The sequence below is a fragment of the Ochotona princeps genome, chromosome 7 (genome assembly GCF_030435755.1).
Source record: "Ochotona princeps isolate mOchPri1 chromosome 7, mOchPri1.hap1, whole genome shotgun sequence".
NCBI lineage: Eukaryota > Metazoa > Chordata > Mammalia > Lagomorpha > Ochotonidae > Ochotona > Ochotona princeps.
In genome coordinates, this window is record NC_080838.1 from 72,385,492 (window position 1) to 72,396,404 (window position 10,913).

Genomic DNA, 10,913 nt, shown 5'->3' on the forward strand with positions numbered 1-10,913 from the left:
TTTAAATTCTCATTAACTTTTTTAAAACTTTGATAGTCTTCCAAAACAAATCAATGGCTCTATGAAGAAAGATAGAGCTGATTATACAGAAAATAAGGAGTTCAATATCATTAACACTGTATTTATCCATCCCTGGCCAACTCTCCCTACCCATACCAGTGAGATCACACAAAACCTAAAGGAATCTTATTTGGGGTGCTTCAATGAAGAGTGAATTAAAGCCAACCTTTTGAAAAACTCTTCCATAAATTTGCTTTTGGAGGATGTTTAGGGATTACCTTGGCAGGAAGGGGTGCAGGATGGGAAGAATGGAGCATGAGGAAATGAGAGAAGGGAAACAATCGCCCGTGATCTGGAATTGCATTGTCTGTTCTGGGAGACCTTGAACAAAGAAGATAAATTGAGTTGCCAGATCAACTAGTGTACTTAATTGCTTACAAACAGAAACCTTTAAAGAATCTTCGCTTGATCAAATTTATTTGAAAATGCATTTGTGAGCTTCATTTTTAAATTCTCATTAACTTTTTTAAAACTTTGATAGTCTTCCAAAACAAATCAACTTCCTTTCCTGAATAATCAAGAGTGTACTGAACTCATAGATAATTCAGATTTCTTTGTGTTTTTGAGTTGTTTTCCTGAACTTTATCCTTGTGTGGATCTATGGGGCATGATTGGTTATGTATTAACAGCTGTAGAAGAAGCTTCAGATTGGACCCTGAATGTATGCTGGAACTTTTCTTTTGAGTGCTTTGTCTTGTCTTTATCATTCATCTTTTTCTTTAAAATTCAGTTATTAGGAAAAAAATTTTATAAGAACACTGGTTTTTTACTATATTATAATAAAATATTGGCCAGTATCTAGCTGCTCATATGTGTTTGAATTATTCTAATTTCTAGTTTAGGATCCCAGGTCTTACTATATAGTGACTCTGAGCCAGCAGAAGATTTTTAGGAACTGTTACACTTTATATATACTGCATATTATATTTATCCTACTATGTAGTTAGAGAGATATTGTGTATTTTATAAATATCCTTCAATATCTTTAAAGCAAATGTAGTTAACAGGTGGAAAATTTGATATGCTCACGACAACATCAAGAAGCACCACATCAAAATGCTTCTGTTGCTTGTAGGCCTGAAACCAATGGCACCAGTGTACAGTTACAGCTGACGTTCAGGTTTCCTCCAGCAAAGAGTGGTGACATGAGGACTAAAATTACAGCCATCCTGCTTCAAGTGTTGAGAGACAACATGGCGTCCTGGAGTGCAGTTCCTGCTTCCTTTAAACTTACAGGTACATCGACTAGTTCCATTATAGTCTATTGCTCGGATTTCTGAAGTAATTTAAAAGACTCTAGGGTAAAAATTAATTGAAAGCTTAGAAATTTAGGGGGAGGGACATTTTTATCAAACCCTGGCACTCCTAGAAATGAGTTAGTAGTGGAAGTGGCAGTGCATAAAGGTGTTGTTTATAGGGGTAAGTTATGCATAGTGGTAAGTTATGCAGGAACGTTTAGAAAGTGGGTGAAGGCTTCCAATAAAGTGGTCTTTCCCTCCTCTTCCTCCTGCCAGGACATCATGATGGACAAAGAGTCTGAGTTCTCTTGGTTATTCACTAAGGGGATTGCAGGGCTGAAATGCAGCTGGGGGAAGGGACTTGTATCAATTCTTACAGAAGAATTAGTGTAGTGTCACTTTAAAAAGTTGGAATAATTCTCTTAAAAAACAATGAAAGAGAGTAATATCTTTTCACCCCTGTACAAAAAGGGACCTTTTTCAAGATCAGATTCTGCAAAGGTTTTGAAAGTCTCTCCTCAATTGTTGAACTGTAAGGAAAAGCATGTGGTTTAAGCATCCCTAACTTGCAAACAGTTGATCTTAGTGTCCTTGAAGGCTCAAAAGGCTACCAGTCGCCAGTTACAGACCCTTTTTCAGAGCACACACTCCAGTAACCAGTAAATAGACCACTGCTGAAGAGGGAGTGTGAGGAGGAGCTTCCCCAGGGTGCCGTGAGGGTCCTCTGCAGGTGGCTGTAAAAGACAGCTACAGGGTTCTAAGACCAAAAGTCAGCACATGTCTGTGTTTCCTTTAACCCCCCACTCTTATTTTCTGAAATCTCACACAATTCACATATTTATAAGACAGCTGTCTTACTTCAATGACTATTTTACTGCAAGTATTATGAGATGGAGAGTTTTAATTCAGATTTTCATTGTCCTATGTTGTCTGATAGAGACCGGAAGACAAATTGAAAATATAACAGCTAAGCAATAAAAGGGCTGTAAGTAATTGTGGACTAGTCTGAATAGTTAAATGTTGTGCATAATTAGACTGGAAAAGTTAACATTTATATTGCAATGAAGATTAACTGGTTGGTAATGTTGTATCAGTGTTTCATTTTTATTTTGTTTTTCTTTCAGAAATCAGCAAGGCTAATTCTGAAATGCTTGTCAATAACTGTAAGTTAATAAGCTTTTACAGATTCAATATAGTCACAAATGTTTATATGTATTTTTATGTAATATATTGAAATATACTACATGGAAATCAATAGTATTTTTCTTTGCTTTATATATTTTAATTTGTTACATTTAAATGTATTAATATGTAGAGAAAGGTGTAATGAATTTCACAGATGCAATTTAAGAATACATGGGGGGCCAGCAGTATCGTATGGTAGGCTAAACCTCTGCCTATGGCACCAGTATCCCATGTGGGCAGCAGTTCAAGTCCAGTGGCTATACTTCCAATTGAGTTCCCTGATAATGGCTTGGGAAGGCAGTGAAGGAGGGTCCAAGGGCTGTAATACGGAAGACCTGGAAGAAGCTTCTGGCTCCTGACTTTGGATCAGCTGAGCTTTGGCCATTGTGGCCATTGTGGTCATTTGTGGAGTGAGTCAATGTTGGGAGACTGACCTTGCTCTCTGTCTCTTCTCTCTCTCTGTAGCTCTGCCTCTCAAATAAAGTAAATCTTTTTAAAAAGCATATAATGATGCTTTCCTTCTTTCTCTCTTCCTGTATCTTGCTTCCTTTGTTTCCCTTTTTCTTTTAACACTTTTGGGATGAAATACGTTCAATTTACTCACTATAATTACAGGCTTAATGCCCCTTTAACCAAACGGTTCTATAAGTAAAAGGTAAATAGACCATGGCTGCACAGCAATACAGGGAAGGAATATAGACAGCAATAATATCACAAGGTGGTATATTTTAATGTATTTTTGTACACTTTATATTAGCTATAACGAGCCAGGGAAAGCATGATGATTGTCTTTGTGGCGTCTAACCTAAAAATAATGGCCATTAAGCATAATGGTCTCAGTTTTGTTGCAAAGGACAGGATTTCATTCTTTTTTACTGGCTGAGTTATATTCCATCATGTGCGTTTCTTCTGTATCTGCGTATCTTCTGATGGACATCTAGGGCGATTCCACGTCTTAGCTATTGTGAATTGAGCTGTGGAGAAGTCTTTCATTTGCTGATGTCATTCATTTTGTGTATATCTCAGGGGTGGGATGCCTGGTTCATCTGGTAGAAAGTCTTCAGATTTCTAAGGGATATTCTTAGTGCGTGTACAGTTTTACATTTCCACCAATACTATATTACAGTTTTTAAAAGTTACTGAATATACTAGATATAGATCATGAGCTTTTTTTCCTGAACACTGATACATAAATATCAATATTTGCAAGGAGTTGTAGAGGGTGTGTTTCCAATGACCTAAAGACTACCACTTGACCCCATTTCCTAGATGCTAACATTAGGTCAGTTCTCCACTCAATTCATTAACTGTTACTTAAGATTTCAGAATTTAACATCTGCATGAGTTTGAGGAGCCCATTCTCACCCAGTCCAATAAAGGGATCAAAAAGGACAACTTCATCTGAGAAGTAAAGACAAACCTACATTCTATGTCATATACGTTTATTGCACCACAAAAATAATTTTGTATCTTTTAAATCAGTTGTGGGGAAACTTCTTTTTTTTTTCATTTTAGTAGATTTTAATGAAAGCAGTATTTGTAAGATTGCTTTATGCCTGCATCTTCTCAATTGTTTCTTCTTTATATTTGCCCTTTTTTCCTCTCTTACGTGATGCTATTTGACTTCCCATTCAAGAATCATTTCATAGAATTTGTCTAGTTTTATCATAGTGATAACCACTTTATGGTAGTGAATGTCCACTTGGAAGTAGCACTATTGACCTGATCTCCCACTCTCTCTCAGGGTAGATGACATATTTATTTCTTCCAGTGAACCTGGTCTACTTTGCCAACTTGTTGACCTACATAATGGCTTCAAAAAGCTTGCATTTCATCATCCCTTGGGATGGGCATGAATCCACAAAGTATGAAAGTCTCAGCTCTTTGGAAAGAAAGGAAACGCTAATCTTTCTTCAAATGTAGAAAAGGGCATTGTGGGTCCGGCGGCATGGCCTAGCAGCTTAAGTCCTCGCCTTGAAAGCCCCGGGATCCCATATGGGCCGCCGGTTCTAATCCCGGCAGCTCCACTTCCCATCAGCTCCCTGCTTGTGGCCTGGGAAAGCAATCGAGGACGGTCCAAAGCTTTGGGACCCTGCACCTGCGTGGGAGACGCAGAGGTTCCTGGTTCCTGGCTTCGGATCAGCGCGCATCGGCCTCGGAAAGCAATCGAGGACGGTCCAAAGCTTTGGGACCCTGCACCTGCGTGGGAGACGCAAAGGTTCCTGGTTCCTGGCTTCGGATCAGCGCGCATCGGCCCGTTGCGGCTCACTTGGGGAGTGGGACATCGGATGGAAGATCTTCCTCTCTGTCTCTCCTCCTCTCTGTATATCGGCTTTCCAATAATAATAAATCTTTTAAAAAAATCAGAAAAAAAGAAAAGGGCATTGAAATCCTTTTTCAGTTCTTGTTTGGGGCAAAGGTCATCATCAAATTGAATCTCATTTTGGCTGCAGCATCTCAGACGTTGGCTATAAAAGAGAAAAGGGAAGAATTCATTCTCTGCCAAGGAGTATTTGGTTATTAACAGATCATGCAAAATTTCAGCTTCAAAGTTAGCCTGCTACAGATTTATTGAATTTTGAATTCCACCTGGTTTTGTCTTGGCAAAGCCATACCAAATGATTTTGTAAGCCTTACGAAGCCTGCGAGCTGGAAATTCTCCACTCTTGCTTTTCAGAGTATTTTGTCACTCAAAAGATATATTTATAGATTTGTTCACTCAATGGATATTCATGGACTATCTATTATTCACATGTGTCTAACAGACACCCTGTATATGCCGGGCAAGAACTCAGCAATTATGATGGGTTCTGTACCTTCAAGATCTTTGCAATTCATTTAGAGAGAAGAGAATTTTGAGGAAGAGACGAAGTAAAAGGCAAGAGTTAACAAGAGTAGAAAGGAGGGCAAGATTCACCAAAGTCTTGATGGAGTGGTGAACCATAGTAACAGCATCCTAGAAAAGGCACAGCCTTCATCAGGAGATGCTGGATTCCCCACTGCTGGTTTTCAAGCAATGTTTGGCATAACCTTTTTATAAAGCAGAATCGAAGGTGCCTGCTTTATATATATACATATATATATATATCCTTTCTCTAGGTTGTGGGAGACGACTGAGCAACAGTATCACGACTGGTAATCGAATAGTGAATGGGGAAAATGCCCTGGCAGGGGCATGGCCATGGCAGGCCAGCATGCAATGGAAAGGCCACCATAGCTGTGGAGCATCTCTGATCAGCAGCAGGTGGCTCTTGTCTGCAGCTCATTGCTTTGCTAGGTAAGTCAAACAGTCTGACTGTGTGAAGGATGTTGGGTGCAAGTCTATTGGATTATCCTGGAAGGGCTAAGATGAGGTGATGGTGGGGGTTGGGGGTATATGAATAAAAGGAAGTCACACTTTCTAATCATAAAAATTCCACATGAAAGGTGTAATTTAACCCATAGAAAGACGAGACCAAGGTTCAGAAAAGCAATGGATTTGACTTTAAAAATCATAAGCTATCAAATAATAGACACAGAATATATGACTCCAGTTCTATATGATTTGTCTTGCTATAAAAACTTCAGCTATAGAAAATATGATGAAATAGCAATAAGTGCTATAAGAATTTGAACAGAAACATGGTGTGAGGGATGGGCATTTAGTCTAACAGTTAAGATACCACATCACAACTTGAGTACCTGCTTTGATTCCCAACTCCAGTCTCCTGCTAGTGAACATTCTGGCAGGCAGCAGGAGATAGCTGATACCCCCACATGAGGTGCCTCAATTGAATCTCAGATCCTGAATTTGGCCACCCAAACCCTATCATTCTTAGTGTTTGGTAAGTGGACTAGCACATGGAAAATCTCTCTCTCTCTTGCTATGGTTCTCAAAGTCATTACACTTTTTAAAAAAGGTTTATCAGTATTAGGAAAACAGTGGATTGTTTGAGAACCTCATGATTTAAAATCAATGATAATGACCATCTAGACCATTGTTGTGACCCAGACGATGGGTATATTTTAATTTAATTGTGTCCTCTAGAAAAAATAACATGGAAGATTGGACTGTGAACTTCGGAACTATTGTAAATAAACCATATATGACACGAAAAGTCCAGAGAATTATTTTGCATGAAAATTATAGCAGTCCTGCGGTCCATGACGACATTGCCCTCGTGCAGCTTGCTGAAGAAGTCTCCTTTACAAAGTACATTCGTAGGATTTGCCTTCCTGAAGCCCAAATGAAGCTCTCAGACAATGATAGTGTTGTAGTTACAGGTTGGGGATCACTTTACATGTTTGGTAAGTTTTTCTGTGTAAATTCAATAGCTTTATGGGAGCAATCAGTAAATAATTTCCCGCACGCAATCATTTAACCAATAAGTATATTGAAAAAAATACCACGTGGCAGACAAAACCATGATGTCACATTATGAAAAATTTCCAAAATATACTTGAGATTAGGCATGAGGAAATTGCATTTATGTGTAAGGCAGCCAACTATAATAAAAATTTGAAAGAGACTGATATGACGTGTGATGTCACTGACCTGACTCTGGTGACTAAAAGAAAATCCTTTAAACTGTAGATGTTCTTTGCTGCAATAAACAAGATCTCACTAACACACAGCATTTGTTGCCTTTAGGTGATTTCCCAGAGATACTTCAACAAGCCCTTCTGAAAGTTATTGACAACAAGATTTGCAATGCCCCATATGCACTGTCTGGCCTTGTGACTGAAACAATGCTGTGTGCTGGATATATGTCAGGCAAAGCAGATGCCTGTCAGGTACGTCTGGCTGTAGTATCCAATCACTTCCTCCCAAAGTGTCCATTAAATAATATTTTTATCAACATGAAATATTTTTATGAGCTAATGAGTCCTGCACAGCACCTTTTTATTTCAATCTACCTTAATTTATCAATGCTATTTATGTGTCAGCCCAGATAGTGGGAATGATGCTGTGAGTTTAATTTCTGCCTCATGAAATTTTCAGTGCAAGAGCCCATACAAAGAATTACACTTATTAGTCTTCAAGTTAAATTGGGTCCAGGCCGCCTGGGGATCTAGAAGACTCTCTCCTCCAGGGAGTCAGTGAGAGGTTATGCAGGATGCAAACCATCCCCTGAGAGAGTGCATTGGGGAGCTGGGCACATGGTCCACAGTCAAGGCTGGGCTCTGGGTGGCCAATGACTGATCTTGCAGTTCAAGGGAATGTATTCTGGTTTGTACCTATCCCAGGTTTTTATAACAATTTAAAAATTTCAAAAATTTTAGCAGCAAAGAAGATTAATTTGTTTCAATGACCAGAGGATTATCTTTTAACTCCAGAAGAAAGACAAAACGAAATTCCTCCATAAGAATAGTAACACTATTTCCTTTCTTCTCCTAGAATGATTCCGGTGGACCATTAGCTTACCCTGACTCCAGAAATATCTGGCATCTTGTAGGAATCGTGAGCTGGGGTGATGGATGTGGAAAAAAGTACAAGCCCGGTGTCTACACACGAGTCACCTCTTACCGTGACTGGATTACCTCCAAGACTGGACTCTGAGAGAAAAGCATGAAGAGAAATTCAGGGTAGTCTTGTCTACAGGCTCAAGTAACTTTCTTTTGATGTGTGATAAAACAATTATTTTTATATACCAAAACAGAAACATCTTTATCAATGTTGAATCTAAAATACTCCCATTCATTTACTCATCTATTCAACTAATATAGAAAAATGATACAAAATATTACTTTTGTGAACACTCCAATTCTGCTCTATCTTTCTGTTACATTTGTAACTGTATCTACTTTGTTCCTCAGAATTCGAAGAAAATAAAATACTCCCTCTGTCAAAGCATATATTTTGGATATTCAAATAAATCATTTAATTCCATAAATTGAAGTTATGTTTGGTTTGGTTTGCTGGAATGTGTGACACAAAACAGATACATTTATTTTTATTTGTGTGCAAAATAGTTTGTGTGCTTCAAGATAGCATATGATATCAGAAAGTATATCAGAAGTTCATTTAGACCAAGCCTTTTGATTTATAGAACAGGAAACTCAGGTTTATAAAAACCTTACCCATTTGCTCAGAGTAACTCTTCATTTCTAATACTCTAAAGAATTTAATGTTATATATATTTTCTCTTGTTGAACTGAATTCAACATTCACCAGCAATTAACAAGTGGTTTATAACTTGCAATTACCAATATACGATTTTTCATGTCCTTCTTTTGTTATTTGTTTTGCCTTTGCTTGAGGCAATAAGAATATGAAGTCCTCAAGGGCAGGAGACAGTATGATACATGTTCCACTACCTCTGCTTGAAGCAAGGGCACAATTTGAAAGCAGGATAGTAAATTCTGCAGAAAATTAACCTTTTATTATTTCCTAACAAAAAAGGAGCCCCCTTTTCTATAACGATTTTTTTTTTATTGGAAAGGCATATATACAGAGAGAAGGAAATACTGAGAGAAAAATTATCCATTGGCCATTTTACCTCCCAAATGGCCACAATGGACAGAGCTCAGCTGATTGGAAGCCAGGAGCCAAGAATTTCTTCTGGTCTCCCCTTAGGCACAGAGTGCCAAGGCCTCAGGCCATTCTCTGTTGTCTTCCCAGGCCACAAGCAGGGAGCTGGATGTGAAGTGGAGCAGCCAGGACAAGCACTGGCACCCATATGGAGTCCCGGTGGATCCAAGTGAGGGTTTAGCCGCTAGAATATCACACCGGGCCCAGGAACTCCAGTTTTTTTCTTTTTAAATATATTTTTATTTTGAATTTGAATTGTGTGGTACAATTTTGTGTAGGCTGGGATTCCCCCCCAAACTACCACCCCCTCCATCAGATTTTTCCCATTTTGTTACAATAGTGTAGTCCTTCATATGGAATCATAATTGTATCAGTCTCTTATTTAAGTGTGCCCCGACACTGTTGGTACAGACAGTGTCAGACAGTCCAGCATCCCATTGTCTACACATGTCCAACAGTTTCATTGGGAATCCATCTTTCGTCTGGATGCAGGGATGCATGTTCCATTATACCCCCACATCTGTACATGATAGACCCCAGTACTCCATCACTATACATTACCATAAGTGAGAAACGATGAAACAAGGTCCACAATTGGTATGAGTTAGAACAGTCACAACAAGGAGCTCCAGTTTTAAGTCAGTTAAAATAAACTAAAAAATTATTTTGCTGTTTATAAAGTATGACTCTTTTTTTCTTTTAAATTTTTCCTTTCATGATATGGCTCCATAGGCAAAAAGTGATTTCCCCTTCCACCCACCCCATTCTTCCCCTACTGTTTTTTCCCATATTATTGCAATAGTACAGTCCTCTGGGAGTCAGTATGGAAAGTACTAAGACAATTGAAAGTTGATCTACCATAAGATCTAGCTATTCCACTCTAGAGAAAATATCCAAAGGAAGTGAAATCTGTATATAAAAAAGTTATTTTCAACCTTATATTTATAGCAGCACAATCTACAACAGTGAAGGCATGGAAATAACCAAAATGTCTCTTGAAATAGGAATGGATAAAGAAATTGAGGTAAGACTATTCTATGGAATACTACTTAGCCATTAAAAAGAATGAAATTCCACATATGAAATAAAACTGTCCCAACTGGAGACCATTATTCTCAGTGAAACAAGTCAATTCCAAAAGGGCAAATATCATATGTTTTCTTTGGTATAAGGCAATCTTCATGCAAAATACACTATCAATAAAAACATAGGTAAACATGTATATTATACATATATTCACCTAGAGGAGCTGTCTAATGGAGACTAACATAAAGTATGACTCTAAAAATATCAACCATAATTAGTATTAGCTGTGACTTGCTGGTGTCTTTCCCTACTCTTATCCCAGACAGGTCATCCTTGCCTACTGAGCTCTCACCTATCCCGAAACAGCCTAATAGAGGCACAGTATCTTTTTACAATGATCATGCACTTAGTGCGAAAAAACAGAGAATTAGGAAACCATTGTTGTGGTGTATCAGGTTATGCTACCACCTGCAGTTCCAGCACCCTTATGGATCCCAGTTCCTGTCCTTGCTGCTCCACTTCTGATCCACATCTATGCTAACGCATGTAGGAAAGCAGTGGAAGATGGCACCAGTCACTGGGCCTTTACACCTTCCTGGGAGACCTGGATGAAGCTTCTGATTCCTGCCTTCACCCTGGCCAAAACTTCATCATTGTAGCTATTTAAGGAGTGAATCAGTGGATACAAGACCTCTCTCTCTCTCTCTCTCCCTTTGTTTCTCCTCGCTCTGTAACTCCTTTTTAAATAAATAAATAAATAAGAAAATAAAAAAAATGCTATAACTACACAAATAATATTATAAAGGAAATAGGAAGTAATGTTACAGAAATAGGGGTTCACAAGGAACACCTAGGTTTTGATTATCTTAATAATCTCACTGAGAGGATATCAG

The 10,913-nt window shown here is 38.4% G+C and overlaps 1 protein-coding gene across 1 annotated transcript in view; it reads left to right on the forward strand.

Annotated features, from left to right (window-relative positions):
• The window catches only part of LOC101530390 (transmembrane serine protease 11B), a 28,262-nt gene extending 20,240 nt beyond the window's left edge, over nucleotides 1-8,022 (forward strand). The window contains exons 6-11 of the mRNA XM_058666653.1: nucleotides 1,136-1,296; nucleotides 2,423-2,461; nucleotides 5,583-5,760; nucleotides 6,511-6,770; nucleotides 7,114-7,256; nucleotides 7,861-8,022. Coding sequence (XP_058522636.1) covers nucleotides 1,136-1,296; nucleotides 2,423-2,461; nucleotides 5,583-5,760; nucleotides 6,511-6,770; nucleotides 7,114-7,256; nucleotides 7,861-8,022 — 943 coding nt within the window. The remainder of the gene's footprint in view (nucleotides 1-1,135; nucleotides 1,297-2,422; nucleotides 2,462-5,582; nucleotides 5,761-6,510; nucleotides 6,771-7,113; nucleotides 7,257-7,860) is intronic.
• Nucleotides 8,023-10,913: the final 2,891 nt, after the last annotated feature.